The sequence below is a fragment of the Myxine glutinosa genome, chromosome 7 (genome assembly GCF_964187855.1).
Source record: "Myxine glutinosa chromosome 7, kmMyxGlut1.1, whole genome shotgun sequence".
NCBI lineage: Eukaryota > Metazoa > Chordata > Myxini > Myxiniformes > Myxinidae > Myxine > Myxine glutinosa.
This window is the reverse complement of record NC_136267.1, coordinates 128,254,160-128,273,649: the sequence shown is the minus strand read 5'-3', so window position 1 is coordinate 128,273,649 and position 19,490 is coordinate 128,254,160. Positions and strand designations below refer to the sequence as shown.

General features: G+C 46.8%; 1 protein-coding gene across 1 annotated transcript in view; it reads left to right on the top strand.

Annotated features, from left to right (window-relative positions):
• The window catches only part of LOC137431647 (protein mono-ADP-ribosyltransferase PARP14), a 120,867-nt gene that overhangs the window by 87,031 nt on the left and 14,346 nt on the right, over positions 1–19,490 (top strand). Inside the window, exon 16 of the mRNA XM_068123208.2 lies at positions 8,105–8,224. Within this exon, the coding sequence (XP_067979309.2) occupies positions 8,105–8,224 (120 nt within the window). The remainder of the gene's footprint in view (positions 1–8,104; positions 8,225–19,490) is intronic.

Sequence of the window (19,490 nt, the reverse complement as noted above, 5' to 3'; positions counted from 1 at the left end):
CGAAGTTCCTCAGAACAAATCACAATCACCATTGGGTCTGACAATCAGAAACTCCCTGTCGATCTTGATATGTTCTGGAGCTCAATGTTGAACAAAGTTCGGTTGCAGGAGTATGTCTTCAAGTGGATGCTGCAGAATGTCGAGTCGGACAAGGAAATATTCTTTGGAGGAGTATATGGGGGTGAATGCAGGAAACTGTTAGCTGGCACTGAAACACAGATCGCAGAGCTCTCAAGCAACCAAGAAGAAGCCGACGACAGAATCATGTTCCATATTAATGATGGTGTTGTGAAACACGGGGTTCAATCAGTCTTGGTCGACTCGCCTGACACAGATGTCTTTGTCAACCTCATCTTCCACTTCAACACAACCTGGCAACTACAAAAGCTGTACGTGAAGCTTGGTAACCGGAAAACAAAGAAAACTGTACCAGTCCACATGTTGGTTGATCAACTGGACAACGGTTTGGTGTCGTGTCTCCCAGCCATTCATGCTCTCAGCGGTTGCGACAGTACCAGCAAGGTGGGTCCAAAGCTGTCTGGCCTGAAAGCATCCATCGATCTCTCCCTACTGGAAGGGTTTGGTGTAGAAGAACTGTCACCACAGATAACAAGCAATGCTGAAAAGTTCCTTGTGTCTGGATTAAAGAAGACCGACTGTTCCACTTTCGATGAATATCGATGGGAGCAGTACCACAACTCCAAGAAAGAACTGGACTTCAACCAGCTTGTGTGCTGTTCATCAACGCTACGAGAACACATAAAGCGAGCATTTCTTCAGTGTAAGATGTGGTTGCAAGCCCCAACTCCTGCCGTCACCAAACCAGATCCACTCCAGTATGGGTATGAAGCAACGGACGTTGGCATAACACCAGTGATACTGCCAGTATCGTGCAGGCCCGATGACCTGCCTCCTCCATGCAAATGCCCAAGAGCATGTATGAGTACCAAAACGTGCACTTGCAGAGACAGGAACATTAAATGTGTCACGTTTTGTGGCTGTAGTAAAGGCGAAAAGTGTAGAAATCCAAATAAGTAAATTCCAAAATAGGATGATGCAAAAGGTATAAGTGTCATATAATGTTGTGGCCTTGGTGGTATCATACAATTGTAGTTCGTAACATGTTGAAATCGGTTTTTGGCAATTATCTTAAAAACCATTGACTTTTGGATATGAAAATGTATTACTGACCCCCCATAATGTGGCCATTGCGCAAATTTTGAGTGGTCGGGCAACCTCCTAGGTCCAACGGTTCTGTAGATACAGTCACGGCAAAAAAGGGGGCGTGGCCCAAAAAGGGGTATGGCCATTTCAGCTATTTCGCCGTCAGTGGCAAATGTGTTACCAACCAAATATTGTTCCTGGACCTTCAATTAGTGGATTCCTGAAGAGTTTAGGTCTGTACAATAAAGTGCATACTCAACCACCATGAGCTACTAGAGTAACAATCATCAAAAATGCACAATAAATGTCAATAATAAATGGCACATTTGCTGCTTGGCTGCTGCATCTTGCGTCTTCCTGCTTCGTCTTCGGTGTGCCATAATTAAACTTGGAGATCTTCTTTCCTGGCACACCGGAATAAATAAAAAATGCAAAAACCGTTTTCGTTTTTTTTATTTGCAGGGCCATCTTATGGTCCATCTGCGTGATATTTACACCACTTAGAATCAGTGGTCCGCAGGGCAAGATAATGTTTGCAGCAATTGTCTGCTCCAACAAAGGTGCCAGGCCACAGAACGTGTGGTCCATTAGGTGTACTGGTGCAGCAACAGGTAGCAGAGTGCAGCTGCATGGTGTAGCAAAGTGCAGCCGCACAGCTCAGGGTTCCTGCACACTCCCCTCAACAAAAATATGGGTCCATGGGTGGGGAGGAAAGACAAAGCGGAGAGTTAGCGGGGGAAAGGGCGCAAAGGTACACACAATGCAAGGCAATGCAACATATGAGGAGCACGGGAGAGCGAGCGGAGAAAGCTCGTCCCTACTCGTTCGTAACCCCCCATGTCAGCCTACACTACCCTTGCCCTTCCCCGTATTTACAATTTACAATTCGTCGCTACGTCTTGTCTCTTCTATTCCCCCTCTCTATGCCAAATTCGTCTTCCAATCCCTCCCAAGAAGGAAGAGATGGAATAAACACAATGTCCAACTCGCGTCATGATGCGTCTCACCATCCAAATCATCTGCAAAATCTGGTGTGGAGTTCTGTCACCTTGGTGAGTGGATGTGGATGGTGCGAAGAGACTTCTTATACTAACTATCCTCTAATAACATTAACTCCTTTAAACTACCCGGGGTCTTGCCCTGCCAATTGGCAACTTTAAACTATGCGGTTCTAAAAAACCAATTCCCATTGACCCACCCTTTGGTGCTCTTCCAATTTGGGGTCTCACTCTCCCAATTTTTCAGTACTGTGCCTTCGCACAATTTTGGGGCTGGGTCGTGTGGCTCTACCAGCAGGTCTACCTACCTGTGCACCTCCGCCACTGAAGTCGCCACCCGAGCTTACCATGCTCCTTACCACTACCCTAACTCGGGGAAGGCCCCTCCTGGCTCTCTCACCCCTCTGATGCCCTCTCTGGCATTGGGCTACCCGGGTCCTTCACTCGGATCCTCGGGCCCCACTGAACACTACTCTGAACTCTAACTGGCTCCCAGAGCCTACCTGCGGCCTCACCTGGCCGACAGACTACCAGTGGCGGAGTGCCCCAATAACTATACTCACCAATTAAGCCCACACGCCCAGCCATTTCCACACTCACGCACCCATCAAAGCAACACCTTGCTACTACCTGCACCACAGGTGTCAATATCCAAACAATTTACCTAAACCCTCTACCTAACTTTAAACTACCCTCCCCAGGTATTTGTGAAGGTGTCCATCTTCCCCCATCCACTCCTTCGCACCACTCATTCCACACCACTCATTCCACACCACTCACTCCACACCATTTACTCCCACCAAACATTCCACACTACTCATTCCACACACCTGTTCTCCACTTGCACCCCATGCAAGTCAATTCACTCAACACAATGACACTTACCCTCAATACACCACTTATACACTTCCTCTGGTCATCCCCGACCAATGCCTCATGTGCTCAAGCCCAAGCACACGGTGGTTCCCATTCAATTCCTCATTTGCTCAAGCGCAAGCACACGGTGGTTCCCATCCAATTCCTCATTTGCTCAAGCCCAAGCACACCGTGATTTCTCCACACTACTACACACACACAGCATCATCTAACGAACTACTTCCTTCTAATACTTATGCTTTCCCGTCTTCCCTTACACTAAGCACTTCCCTCGTCATTATCATCCTTCTAATCTGACTACGTCCCCTCTACTTGTACAAATGTCTACTTAAATCTTGTGTCTCCTATTGTCATTTCTAAACCCCTAACAATATCCTATCCTTCCCTCGGCTAGTTTTCACTGCCACCCCATAATCTAAAGCTCATGTGCCCCCAGTGATAGAATGGTGAAGCTACCATTCGCCAACGCCATTACTATCCGTCCACTATACTGGAGCCTCGTTGTGTGGGAATACATTATCACAGCTCGGCTTTGCAAAGCCGAGCAATGCATGCAGGTGGTTGGTCTACTGTTGGTTGGGTCCGTCCGGCATTTTCGATTCTGGGGAGGAGGCATGCTTGGGCCGAGGTTCTAGGCGCCATCTCTGCGTGGAGCCTTTCGGTCTCCGGCACGATGGCCCAACCTCCCCCGGTCGGAGCACCGCGCCCGCCAGGGGGCGAAGGTCCGACCTCTCCTTCCTCCCCTCAAACCGTGCCGTTTGCCTCTTTCGCCAAGGCGCGGCACCGACCATACAGGGCGGGGCCCGGCACGAATCGTGCATGGCGCTCCTTGTGAGACCGCCGCGGCAACGATCCCCGCCGGCCCCCGGAGCACACAAAGCACACCACGCCCCGAGAGCTCACGTCGGCTATGCATCGCCCTAAACGCTGCCCCGGTCTGCATCGATGCCCGAATCGCATTCTCACACCACGCGACCCTTCCCATACTCATTCCACACCAAGGCGTCCCAGCGCCTCTCATACACCCCATACATTTTGTTACCGCACTCGCTCGTGCACACTCTTCTCTTGCACACTCAGGTGCACACCACTCAAGCGCACTCACGCCACTCACACACCATTATTTCACATCCTCGTGCACACCCTGGCGCACACTCTCTTGTTACATCCTCTGTAACACCCATGGGTGTGCACTCCTGCACACACCCAATCAGCACACACTTACCCACGGTTGTGCAATCTCTTGTTGCACACCCAATCACGCGCTCTGGTGTGCACTCCCGCACACTCTCCTCAGCCAACTCACACTCTGTGTTGCACTCTTCACTTATACACTCCGTTGTGCACTCACTCTCACTCTCGGTTTCACACTCTCCTGTTACACACCCGCGCTTCGGTGCACACTTTTTTCCCACACGCGAGCCATTCACCTCCACACAGCGCACCACGGACCTTCCACGAGCGCCCGGGTGACGTCGCAATCCCAAGCGCGTGAAAAATCTTTTCGCGCCAAACCTTTTCGCGCCATACACAACCCTACTCACCTTCGGGATTCTCTTCTCCTCCCGCACCTGCAAACTTTCATTGGGGTTAGGCAGCACGACATCACGATGTGAATCCAGACTTTGAGTACATTCCATCTCAATCTCCCGTGATACATGTACTAACTCTGCCGTCTCCTCAACCCCAATTTCCATTATAATTCCATTTTCTTTATTAAGCTTGACGACCGCTGGCGCACATAAAATAAAATTTTCCAATTCGGCGGCCGTCGGCTTTTCCACACCCCAAGTCGCGATTTCTACCCTGGTCATTTTAACTGCGCCTTGCTCAGGCTCGCTTTCCCCGCGTTCCTCAAATCGCGCTACCTAGTCGCGTACCAATGTGACTTTCCCGCTCGACCTGCGCCTTATGTCTTTCCCCATCTCTTTTATTTGGCCACCTATTCTGTTACCAAACCCTTTTAACCCGACTTTCATTTCTTTTATTTGGTCACCCATTTTGTTTTCCAAATTCGTGTTTTACCTCTTTCAATTCCCGGGTGGATTTGTTACTTTGGGCGTCCATTTTGTTTTCCAAATTATTTAACCCGTCTTTCATTTGGCCACCCATGGCATCCATTTTCTTTTCTTGGATGTCCATTCTCCCATTTATTTTATTTATGTCATTCTTTTGGACGCCCATCATTTCTTTCGTTTCCCGGGTTTTGTTTTTTATTTCCTTCATTCCTTCGGTGGATTTATCACTCATTTTTTAAATTTCTTTCATGAATTGCGCCATGACGAATTGCACATACCCTGGCACCGCGGGCTCGGCCTCCGCCGCCACGTGCGAGGCGCCGCCATTTTCTTCCCCCGCTACCTCTACTGCTGTACCCTCAATTGCACCCTCCATTTCTCCCACTTCTTCCCGGGGGTCCTGGGTTGATTCTAATTCCTCCTCTATCTCCTCATTTACCCCCACCGGCATCCGACCGTCTTGGTTATCCATGGCACGAATATAATTTGGTTTTTAATTAAATTTCAGCCGCTCGTAATTTTGATTGCGTTAGGCGCACTTCGGGTCCAATCCCACTCCTGACACCAATTGTTGCGGCCAATATGCAAAATTGGTGTCCAAAATTTGGTCTAAAAATTTTCGTCCCAGGTTCCAAATCCCACTCCTGACACCAATTGTTGCGGATCTCAGCGCCGGCCTTTCCCCTTACCAAGGGGGGATTAGTCCCCTTGTCTTTTACTAGCCGACGGGACCCAGGACCGATGACGTCCTTCCCGGACAGCGTTAGATAGGGTTTTAGGACCAGGGATTCGCTATTACCTAAGTACTAACGCCGCCCAGAAACGAGGAAATAAGCCCCGCCCGAATCACGGGTGTTAGTGGAAACGCCGAGCGGTAGCGACCCGAGCCGTTAGCAATGACTTACCCGATCCAAGCGGTTCGTAATCGCGCCACGCTTACCCAAATGACTGAAACGGTCGAATTTGGGAAGAAAGGAATAACACAATTTATTTACACTTTGTACAATAATAAGAAGAAGAACAACACACAGTGCAGCCTTATACAGTCTTAACTTATCCCTGGACAAACGGGCCCGTCACACTCAGACACACTCACACGGGGTTTGTAGTTGACCAGGTCGATGGTCCAGGGATGCGTCCAAGCAGCTCACTCTCCGGTCCCCAACTCGCACCGCGAAGCAGATGAAACAGACGGCAGGGGTCAGGAGCTCTCCGCGTGTCGTTTGGCGCGCACGGGATTATTACAGGGCAACGATAGGCTGGCTTTGGTGGTTACACTCGCGGCTCAGCCACGTACGTAATAAGCGGACAGTTCGATACGCACTTCTTAATGCGTTTCTCACTCAATGCCTGGAAACTGTCATGCGCACGCCGGTCCTCTCAGTGCTGTTCTCACGTGAGTGCTCTGGATCAGTTCTCTCAATGGCTTCTCGCTTGGCGTCACTTGGCTCGCTTGGTTTGCGCTTGGCTTCCGTCCTCATCAAGTCCTTTGTAAGCAAGCTCTCTCCAATAAGTCCTTTCCCCACGAGTCCTGTTGTAGGGCTTTGTGCAAAGGCTTATATAGCCTTGCTCAACGAACCTTCCAGCACTTGCTAGATGCGCGCATACCACGCCCTTTCAAGCCATGCCCCTTCAGCCCTGGTTGGCTGGTGCCCTTACCGTCACCGCCTCTGACGTGCTGCTCGTCGCGGCCACACCCCGACCTCGGGCTCCTCCCTCTTTCCCGGCCTACCTCGTGTCATTTGACTAGTTTTGAGCGAAACCAAGGGCAGCGAACGCTGCTGGCGGCCAACGCGTAACAAACGAGGTGGATTAGCCTAATGGGGCGTGGGATCGAGTTTGCCCATTGGTGGAATTGAAGGGCGGCTGCAAAATGAAAGGACCTAAGCTTATTTCTTTACACAACGCAGATGTTACTAGTGAAATGGCCTACTCTTACACATACTATGACATAACTAATTGTAATGGGCCTACGTGTTGCTTGTGGACTAACTATGGGGGGCAAACCTTTAACCTTTAATGATGTTATATGTACAATTCTCAAAACCTCAACAATACTCATAATTATGGTTAAAGAGACCATTCTGAGTCTGAGATGTCGACAGTTTGAACCTTATCCGAGTCATATCAAAGACTTAAAAAATGGTACTGTACCTGCTTGGCGCTCAGCATTTAAAAGGAGAAAGCACGAATAAACAGCCATAAATCGGCAATACTACCGCAGGTTTTGATGGGCCTAATTAATGGCTTCCTTCTTCCTTGAAATTCCTTGTTGGGGATCATTTTTCTAATGTCCCGAATATCCCTTTGAGCTCTTTCCCTGCTCTTAACTACCTTATAAGTAATCCTTTCACCATATTCTGAGTCTAACTTCTCATGACATCCTCTACATACCTCTTGTCTAACACTGTTTTCTTTGCCTCTGCTGTCCTCCTGCCGATAACCTTGCCATAGGTTAATGGCCTTTTTATTCTGTCTAATTGCTTCCTGGACCACCAAGTTCCACCACCACTGCTCTTCCCTTTTGGTCCTCATCCTTTAGTTTCTCCATACATACACCTTAGCTGCTGCTCTGATCAAGGCCTCCTTCACATTCCTGCCACTTCACACCTTCTCCCTCTGTAGCCTGACTTCTCTATTTCTGATCAATAGTACACCCATTGTTTGGGAAAATCAGAATAATTATTGATTTGCCTTTTAGTGGATAAACTTGAAGAATGTTGGTCAAATTGACTAGTTATGGTCAATTATACAGTATGCCAAAACAGATATATATATATATATATATATATATATATATATATATATATATATATATATATATATATATATATATATATATATATATATATATTATAATAGCGTGGAGTTATGGTTATATATAAGCGTGGCACGATTACGAACCGCTTGGAGTTATGGTCAATTATACAGTATGCCAAACTAACATCACGATGATGAGTATTTATGACGATGATGGAAATTCTCGCACAATGTTCCTTTGAAATAATAGATTTTGGTAAGTTATTCATTGACTTGCCCTTTTCTCAGGTGCAAGCTCTGGGTCAGGCCTTTCTGGAATGCATGTGGAAATCATCCAAGGGGACATCACAAAGGAGACAACTGATGCCATTGTGAACTCTACCTCACCTACTTTTGATTTACAACAAGGTTGATGAAACATTACACCCAATGATGAAAACTCAACAAGACAAAATCGCTAAGATGAACGGCACTTTTACTATCAAGTTATATTCAATCATACTATATATATCTATATATATATATACACTCAACCCTCGGCTATCGCGCTTAATTGGTGCCGCCATCGGTGCGCGTTAGCCGAAATCGCAATAGCCAAACTGAAGAACGTATGGTAATAATTCTAATTGGTGCCAGGACCCCCAAGTTGACCACATATTTAACCTATTTTTGCCACTTTTTTACCAAGTGTTTCTACCATATAAAGAAACATTAACATATGAAGAAACATTAAAACAAGAATCACAATATGTAAATAAAAATAAAATGGTTAAAAAAAGTACTTTTTTACCATTTTATTTACCTTTTTGGGGACGATGAGGGGCTTAGGTGGTTGGGTAGGTTCCGAGGCTTGGGTGGAGTCTGATTGACCACCCCCACGTGCCTCTAACTCGTCCAGGATTGCGCGCCAGCTGTAGCACCAGAGAAGCGCTCAACGTCGGAGGGCTCGTCAAAGACAGAGGGCTGTGCCTCGTTGCGACACCGTAAGCAGGGTCGGCGTCATGGGGGGGGGGGGGGGGGCATTCGCGGGCCATGCCCACCCAAATTAGTTATTGTGCCCCCCCACACCCACCCGCAGGCCAAGTCTTTGGCGCCAAACTTGCACGTTGGCTAGTGTGTGTGTGTGTGTGTGTGTGTGTGTGACTTTGCAGCATGTTTTTAAATTGTAACTGGGTTGGTGTGTTGGTTGTTGATGGCAAACTCTTATTATCAAGCATTTACATCATAGATTGAGGTCTCGAACGGTAGTTTGTGCCCCCCCCCCCTCCCCCCCCCGCGGTTACCCTAATGTCCCCCAATTAAACTTGTCCTGACGCCGAGTCTGGCCGTAAGAATTCGGTGATCTGGCGTTGGCGGAGGGTGTTGACGTGGGCATGATGCTGCTCCTCGTAATAGTTAGGCAGCTACAACCTGCCAGTGCCGTGTTAATAAAGGAGCACGTTGCTTCACTGTTGAATGTTAAATCTTATCTACGTTTCTACGATAATCACGGTTTTGGTAAATACCTCGCACTGTTCTCTTTTCTTTTTTTTTCTTTTTTTAATACAAGATCGAGGCTCGTTTCGAAGAGCGAACATTAATCACACAGAAATACAAACAGACACACAAAACAAATAACATCGGGAGCGGTAGACAAGATGGGGAGAGAGGGGGAAGGACACAAACACAACATTTGAGAGCAGGGACCGAGAGACATGGAGACATCGAGAGAACTGTGGGAGGGAGAGGGCTTTGGGGGGGAGGCATGGGAAGGGGGGGGGGGGGTGGGAGAGGTATAAAACATATGGACACTGCCAAGACTTCCAGGAAAGAAGTTGGAATTTCAAACAAGGTGGATCTGGGGTGAATTAGTGGGGGTAGAAAAGATCAAGGTTTTGGATGGGGGAAGATAAGAGATGGTGGTGAACAGCTGTTTTGAAGACCTGGAGGGAGGAGTGTGATTGAAGTGAGTGTGGGAGTTTGTTCCAGAGGCGGGAGAAAAGAGGAATGAAAGAGTGAAGGTGAGCAGAGAGCCGAGATTTCGGCAGTTTAACCATCAGAGGGTGGCTGGCAGATCTTGTGCGACCTGTAGGAATATTTGGGGGACAGAGCACAGAGAGAGCTGGGGGAGCAAGGCCGGAGAGGAGTCGGTAGAAGACAGAAAGACCACCTACCTGCCTGCGGTGAGTGAGTGAAAGGCCCTCAGAGATAGCTTCATCGCGGGAGATTCCAATGATTCTGAAAGCTTTGGATTCAACAGCGTGAAGCCGAGCCAGGTGTGAGGCAGGAGCACCAGCCCATAGGGGAGAACAGTATTCCATTGAGCTGCGGATGAAAGCCTTGTATGTGGTGAGGAGCTCAGGTGTGCCTAGGAAGGACTTCGCACGACGGAGGATGCCCAGTCGGCGACTAGCTTTGGAGGCCAGCTTGGAAATGTGGTTTTCCCAAGAAAGATCATGGCAGATGGTGAGACCCAAAAGCTTGAGCGACAAAACTTCTTGGAGAGGATTGTTGAGAAAGTAGATGGGAGGGTTGTCCAGTCGATCTTTTCGGAGAGACATAGTAAGAGTGTGAGATTTGTCAGGATTGAAAGACATGTTCCACATGTTTGACCAGTCTGTGATTTTGTCCAGGTCTTCAGAGAGTGAGGAGGCTGCAGACTGCCGATCTGAGGGAAGAGGAATGGAGCGGCAGAGAGTGGAGTCATCAGCAAAGAGATACAGAGGATTTTCCAGACAGTCGGAGAGATCATTGATGAAGACCAGAAAAAGCACAGGGCCCAGCACACTGCCTTGGGGAACTCCAGCCTGAACGGGAAGGGGAGATGAGAGAAATCCATTCAGGGCCACACGTTGACTACGACCAGAGAGGAAGTCCGCAAGCCATGCATGGAGATTTCCATGGATACCATAGGAGGAGAGTTTGGTGAGCAGAGCTGGGTGCCAGACCGTATCGAAGGCACGTGATATGTCAAGGGAGACAGCTCTGATTTCCTGTTTGGCATTGAGGACCTCCATCCATTGTTGAGACAGCAGAAGCAGCATGTCCAGAGTAGAGTGACCTGGTCTGAAACCAAATTGATGATCAGAGATCAAGCCATTGGAGAAGAGGAAAGATTTCATATCCGAAGCAATGATGGATTCCATGACTTTGCTGATAATTGGGAGCAGGCTGATTGGTCTGTAGTTGCAAGGATCTGTTTTTGCACCTTTTTTGTGTAAAGCGGTAATGTTTGCTGATTTCCAGGATGCTGGCAGATGACCTTGAGCAAAAGATAGGGTGAAAAGAACAGAGAGAGGGTGAGATAGAGCGGCAGAGCAGGATTTTAGGACCCGTGGGCTGATGCCATCTGGTCCAGTTGCAGAATCAGAGTCGAGGTTTGATAAAAACTCCTCCACCTTGTCAGGAGAGAAGGTCACAGAGTCCAGGAGCAGTTTGGTTCGACTGGGAAAGGTGGGAACAGAGAGAGATGGGTTTGGGACTAAGGATTTTGAGGCAAACACAGAGTTGAGGCATTCGGCTTTGTCACGTGCGATGTCAACTGTGTGGCCATTTGAGGTAAGGGAGGGGATGGAGGGGGAACAAACACCAGAAACGGATTTGACCAGACGCCACCAGGATTTGGAGGAAGGAGACAGGTTTGAGAGTTCATTCTTGAGTGAGGAGAGATAGTGCTTCCTGGCACTCCTGAGGGTAGACACACGCTTGTTCCGAGCTTGGTGGAAGGAACTGAGATTTCCTTCAGTTGGATTAGCCTTCCAAGAGGCAAAGGCAAGTTGTTTCAGGGCAACTGCCTCACCACAAGATTCAGTGTACCATGGACGGGAGGAAGGGTAAGACAACTGAAGGCGAGATGGGATAAATCTGTGCATGAGAGAGATCAGTTTGCTTTGGAAGAATTCCCAGGAAGAATTGATGTCAGAGGCAGTGGAGATGGGAGACCAATCCAGACGATTGATGGCTGCTTGAAGACCGTCCCAGTCGGCCTGAGTGAAATGCCAGACTCGTCGACGCTGAGGAGGCTCTCTGAGAATGGCCAGAGAGATGTCCACTTTGACAAGCACATGATCAGAAGAACCGATTGGAGCAGAAGAAGAGTAGCAGACATTAGCAGGGAAGTTTGTCATAACCAAGTCTAGAAGAGAAGATACTCCATTGGCTGAGATCCGGGTCGGGAAATTGACAGATTGTGTCAATCCCAGTGAGTCACAGAAGTCCTTTGCTGAGGTGCCATGACTGGTGAGAGAGGAACCCACACCCAACCAGGTGGCATGATGACAATTGAAGTCACCACATATGAGGAAGAGAGAGTTGGGATGAGTGGATAGAAGTTGGTCCATGTTGTCAGACAGTGAAATGTAGATGGAGTCATCACTGTTTGGGGGACGGTACAGAACACATATGAACAAAAGGTGGGAGCGGAGAGGAAGCCGTAGCCAGAGGTACTCCTGGGGGTGAGGAGGAGAGAGGGCAGTGCAAGGAGAGTGAGGAAGAGAGTTTTTGATAAAGATAGCCACCCCACCACCAGGCCGAGGCTCAGGTCTATCATACCGGAGGAGGGAGTAACCAGGAAGAGATATTAAGGAATCAGAGACATCTTGAAGGAGGAAAGTCTCTGTTAAGCAGATCAAGTCTGGATTGTCAGAAGCAACCTGTATGGAGAGATCAGTCAGGTTTGAGCGAAGGCCCCGGATGTTTGAGGTCCATACCGTTAATGAAGAGAGAGGGGGAGCATCGGGTACAGGACAGGGGAGGGGAGGAGTAGGGTAAGATGAAGGATGAGAGGGGGAGGTAGGGAGAGCAGTTGTTAGTGTGTCAGCGATTGCAGAAGAGTTCCAAGAAAGGGAAGGATGAGGAGGATGAAAGGTTTGAAGGTGAAGGGATGAGGCACAGAGAGGGGTTGTTTGAGGGGGGGCAGAGGAAAGAAGAAGGCTGGGGGGGGGGGGTGGAGGTATGAGATAGAAGGGAGACGAAGTGGGGAGGAGGCAGCTTTGAGGAGGAGGGGGGAGGAGGGAGAATTGGAGAGGAATGGTATGGGGGGAGATTTGAATGGGAGGGGTTGGGGGGGAGTTTTGAAGGGGAGGAGTGAGGGGGGAGTTTAGGAGGGGAAGGGCAAGGGGGGAGTTCAGGATTGGAAGGGCAAGGGGGGAGTTCAGGAGTGGAGGGGTAGGGGGGGAGTTTAAGAGTGGCGGGGCAAGGGGGGAGTTTTGGAGTGTAGGTGCAAGGGGAGGGATTTGGATGGGAGGGGCAAGAGGGGAGTTTAGAAAGTGGATGATTAATGAAAGACGAACATTGAAAACAAATTGGGTTTGTTGTGATTTTCAAGTTAGCAATCCGGTTCAGAATGATGGAGGAGGGATGGAATGAATGTGAATTTAGACCATGATATTGAATTTCTTTTTTTTGAGGTGGAATGAGTTGGAGAGGAAATTGAGAAAAGCCTTTTAAATAGGAAGAAAAACAGCGTGTTGTAAAATACCACTGAGTAAAACACTGAAGGGGAAAGGTTATACATATTTGAATAATATTTAAACAGAACCGTGAGCAATCTTATGTGCACAAAAATACCAACGGGGGGAGAGCCGAGAGGGACCACCACGAGTCACGTGAAGGGCAAACGGTGGATGAATGTTTTAAAAATGAAACCGGATCGGGAACCGGAAGACGAAGAAGAAGAGGAGAGAAAAAGGGCGGAGCGAATGAGTCGGACAAGAAAGCCGAAAGCCGAGAAAGCCGAGTTGCAAGAAAGCCGATTTATCCCAAATTTCTTTCCAACACTTCGCTTTGTTTCACCATTGTCTATCAACTGCACAATTTCGAATTTCTGAGCGTAAGTTAAGTTCTTCCTCCTCTTGATTTCTCTTTCCCCACGCTTGGTGATGACGTAGCACCCTTTCTACCATTTCCGGTGCGCTATAGCGCGTATTTGGGGCGCGATAGTCGTGTGTTGTGCAGTTTTTTAGGTAGCCGCGATAGCAGAGAAACGCGATAGCTGAGGGTTAAGTGTGTATATATATATATATATATATATATATATATATATATATATTGTTTCGTGCTCCTCCCCGACCCCCTGGTCATGATGTACCTCCGAGCCCCGAGAGGAGTCACGGCAGAAAAATGTGTTATTCTGTATGTCAAAGATCAATGGAGAAGCCACCCCAATTGTTACTCACAAACAAATATTGTATTGAGATCACACAAGAATAACAGTACAACCATAATAGTATTCAATAGTACAATCCATGTCCAATGATGGTACCATCAGTTTTGGTAATATAGAACTCACTGTGCTCCAAGTGAGTGAAACACGAACATCCCCGATGTCTCTTATTCCCGGCTTCAAGCCCAAAGTTGATTCGCTCCAGCGATCGACAGAACGATGTCCGATCGAGACCAGAATCCCGTTCGGATGGCAAATACAGTCCCACAGCCACAGCTGTACAAAGGCGCCCTCAAGGCGACTGGGATATCCAAAGGCGCCCTACAGGCGACTGAGAGATCACACCCTCGGGTATGGATGAATTAACCTTCAAAAAGCCACGTCACACACACGCCCCAGATCGACGTCTGGATGCGGTGAAGATGGTCGAGAAGAGACGAAACCGCGAGCAAAGCACAAGTCCTGCTCGAGTCAAAATGGCTGACGACCCGGTCTCATGGCGCACGGCACGGTGATGATTCTCTCCTGAATCGATCGCAAAACCTGACATGCAGGTTGACCGGTCACAGCGATGACAACTCCGTCGTAGGAATTCCTCTCCCAGAAACCCGAAAGTTCGCTAGTGACTCTGGCTCGCCAACGTTCGCTTCAGAACCCGGAGCAACTCGGCTTTCTTGTCCGACTCATTCGCTCCGCCCTTTTTCTCTCCTCTTCTTCTTCGTCTTCCGGTTCCCGATCCGGTTTCATTTTTAAAACATTCCTTTTACCTTTTGACAATAGTAATTGCTATTTCCCTCAAACAACAACAATAATAATACATGGAACCAGAAATGTCTCAAGTGGATGAAAGCCAGCACAACGGAAGTGACGAAGTTTGAACATAGTGAAAACTTTCTTTGTAGGCAAAACTCTTCCAACAAACAAAAGTAAACTCGCACCCAAATCATCAATTCCCGTGAGCAACGATAATCAATATTTCCCAAAAATAAAGCAACAAAACTTCAAACAACCTACAGATATCTCCAAAGTTAGTTCACTCTGGACAAAGCATCCGCAACGACATTGTCCCTGCCCTTTACATGCTCAATTTCCAAGTTGATCTCCTGCAAAGCCAAACTCCATCTCATCAACCTCTGATTTTTATTTTTCATTTTTTGAATGAAGGTTAAGGGGTTGTGATCGGTGAAGACTTTTATAGGAAAGGTAGTAGTTCCCAGATACACCTCATAATGCTGAAGCACTAGCAGGAGAGCAAGGGTCTCTTTTTCCACTGTGGCATAATTTGCCTGATGTTTGTTAAACTTTCTGGAGTAGTAGCACACCGTGTGATCCACTCCATCCTCATCTTCCTGTAATAGAACTGCCCCAGCCCCCACATCACTTGCATCAATGGCCAACTTGAAAGGTGCTTGAAAATCCGGGGCTGCTAGGACAGGAGAGCTCATTAATATTGCTTTGACGTGGGCAAAGGCAGCTTGACAATTATCATCCCAAACAAACTTGGTCTCTTTCCTCAGCAAATTCGTTAAAGGGGCTACCACATCGGAAAAATTCCTGCAGAACCGCCGGTACCAACCAGCCATACCCAAGAATCTCATAAGCTCCTTCTTCCCTTTTGGAACTTGGAAGCGATCAATGGCTTCTATCTTGGCTGTCACCGGTTGCACCTGACCCTGACCTACTACATGGCCTAGGAACACCACCTGTGCCTTTACAAACTCACTCTTAGACAAGTTGATGGTCAACCCTGCCTCGGTCAGTTTCTTGTAAAATGCATGGATTTGTTTAATATGATCTTCCATGGTCATGGTGTGGATGATGACATCATCCAGATGAGCCTCCACCCCCTCAAGGTCTGCAATAAGCTTATTAATCAGCGGTTGAAATGTAGCAGGCCCGTTTTTCAATCCAAAGGGAAGAACCTTGTACTGATACAACCCATTTGGTGTGACTAAAGCCGAGATTTCCTTGGCTCTATCAGTAAGAGGAATCTGCCAATACCCTTTCAGCAAGTCAAACTTAGTTACAAATTTAGCTGGGCCTATTCTATCAATACAGTCATCAATCCTCGGGAGGGGATATGAGTCGGTCTTGGTCACTGCATTAACCCATTTTAAATCCATACAACAACAGAAACTGCCATCGGGTTTTGGAACCAACACACATGGTGAGCTCCATTCGCTGCTGCTTGGTTCGATGATGTCATTCTCCAACATATACTGAACTTCCTTCCGAAGATACTCCATCTTCACAGGGTTCATCCGGTAGGGGTGTTGTTTCACAGGAGTGGCTTCCCCCACCTCAATATCATGATATACCAAGTCAGTACGACCGGGTACATCTGTGAACAAATGTGCAAATTCAAAAATTCGGCGGGATAGTTGTTCTTGTTGTTCCCTTGTCAAATGACCGAATTTCTCATCTAAATGACTCAACACTTCTGTGTTCGTCAATCTGGGACAAGCCTGGTCATCAAAGTTATCAAACTTCACACCGGCCTCAACCCCTGGATTCTCTTGCACCCCGACTACAGGCACGGCAGGTGAGACCGGAACCATTTCTTCCACAGGCTTCCTCTCATGATACTTCTTCAGTCGGTTGACATGACACAGCTGCCGCTTTTTCCGTCGGTCGGGAGTTGTCACCACGTAATCTGTTTCATTAACCCTCCTTTCGATTGCATAGGGACCAAAATATCTAGCCTGTAGTGGCTGACCTGGAACAGGAAGCAGCACGAACACTCGGTCCTCAGGACTGAAATTTCGTATCTGAGATTTCTTGTCATGTCTCACTTTCATTTTATCCTGATCACATTTTATAAACAATTGAAGTTGAAAACTTTTAAGTTGAAAAAAAAAATCTTTCCCCAAAAAATTCCAAAAAAAGATATTTAAAAAATTGGAAAATTTTTCAAAAAAAATACCCTTAGGACGTATCGACGGGAGAGATATGTGCATACCAGAAGTTTGGTATGATTTCACAAAAGTTTGAGAAAGTAGTTCAGTGACGACACAAGACAGAAACTGCATATATATATATATATATATATAATATACAGTGAAACCTTGACTTACGAGTTTAATTCGTTCTGTGACCGAGCTCGTAACTCAATTTGCTCGTTTCTCAAATTAAATTTCCCCATTAAAATGAATTGAAATGCTATTAATCCGTTCCAGCCCCCCAAAAACCACACCAATTTTTTTTGAAATATACAGTATATATAAAAATATCTCGCGCTTTATATTTCACCTGTATGCAGCATACAAGTTGGCAGGATGGCCTGGACTGGAGGTACGCACACTTGACTCTAAACTGTCCAGCCTGGGTTTGAATCCCGACCCAGCTATAACCTGTCATGTCGGTGTTTCACAGGCAGGGTGATTCATCAATGTGTGTACCGCTAAACTGGGCGCCCCGTTTGCGTCCCATTAGTTGTTGGATGTTAAGGATCTCACCGTGTCTTCCACAAAGAGAAGGCGAGCTATCGCCGGCACTCTGAACAGGTTGTGGCCTGGCATGCTCTTCTCCTCTGCCGTTATATACGTCCTCCTCGGCATCTTTTTCCAGAAGAGCCCTGTCTCGTCACAGTTGAAGATTTGCTGGGGGATGTATCCTTCGGCTTCTATCAGTTCGGCAAAAGTTATAATAAAATCTTCAGCTGCCTTCACATCCGAGCTTGCTGCCTCACCATGCCTGACGACGGAGTGAATACCGGTCCTCTTCTTAAAATTATCAAACCATCCCCGACTGGCTTTGAATGACTCTTCCGATGCCTCGTCCGTTGATGTTCCCACCGTCTGCTGCACCAAATCCCCGTAAATGTCTCGTGCCTTCTCACAGATGATGCTCTCAGTCATGGTATCTCCTGCGAGCTGCTTCTCCGTCAACCACACAAACAACAACTTCTCCATCTCTTCATGGACAGAGGTCCGGAGCTTTGAAATAATCTTAACGCCCTTGGCTGGCGTTATAGCCTTTATCGACTCCTTCTGCTTCAAAATCGTACATATCGTAGAAGTACTACGATCGTACTGCCTCGCCAAGTCGACAACACGCACACCTCGCTCATGTTTTTCGACGATTACGTGTTTTATATCCAAGCTCGCTCGCTCGTAACTCAGATCTCGGCTCGCATCACAAAGAAAAAAACCGACCGAGCGACGGCTCGTATCTCGGAAAACTCGTAGGTTGGTGCACTCGTAAGTCAAGGTTTCACTGTGTGTATGTATGTATGTATATATATATATATATATATATATATATATATATATATATATATATATATATATATACAGTGAACCCTCGTTTATCGCGGGGGTTACGTTCCAGAACCCCCCGCGATAAACGAAAATCCGCGAAGTAGCGACCATTTTTTTTTTTTATATATATATATATTTTAAAGCATTATGAACTCCACACACTCTTATTAACCTTTCCCATACTCTTATAAACACTTCCTATACTCTTAAACACTTTTTACACTCTTAAACATACGTAATTTTAACAACATATAAAATTCTAATGGGTACTCACCATTGAAGATACTGTAGCTACCCATGGGTTCCCCAAGCAAGACCAGCATCAGAATCTCCTTGCTCCAGCCGGTGACGTCACCGGCGGGGATTCCCGGCGCGAGAGTGGCTGGTCACGTGACCGCTAAAGCGTGCCGCGCTTTGCGGGTATAATCAGCTACACCTGTTGATCACGTGACCACCGATTCACCGAAGCACGCCACGCTTGAGAGGCGTGGCTTTCGGTTTCTGGTTGTGCTTTATAATGCAGCCCGATAAATGGGCTTTTCAGTGTTCCCGAGTTGGTTTTGAGAATAAATATCTTCTCGGACGAGTTTGTGTCTTGCCCGTCATTTCGTCCGTATCAAGCAAGAGCCCCGGCTCTTCAATACTACAACTTGCGTGATGAAGATGATGATGAATTAGCTGTGCAGTACTGATGACGATGAAGGTGATGACGATGATGAATGTACTGGCGTTTTCCATACGCACGACTCTTTGTCTACCCTTCTACTGTACACTATGTACAGTATTTTATTTCTTGTAATATGTTTTAAATACTGTATTTTTCTTATTTCTTTACGTTTTTTAATTTTTTAGGCTAGAAAATGCTTATTTTACCACAAAAATATTTAAAATAATAGTATATAAAAATACATTTATACCGCAAAATCCCGCGATATAGCGAAAAATGTATGTATGTATATACATACATACATACATACATACATACATATATATATATATATATATATATATATATATATATATATATATATATATATATATATATATATATATAATTTGGCGTGGTTTGTTTCTTTAGTTTGTATGCAATCCTAAACCGCTAGACCAAATGATTTGAAATTTGTTGGTTGTACTTGAGGTGTGCCCATGAAGGTTTTATGCTTTGTAAAAACTCAGTCGTTGGGGCTTGTGGAAGTGATGATGATGGTTTTACTCTGGGTGTGCATGGACGAACGACGTCACCAAAGACCGAACGTTCTGTCTGCTAAGTTGG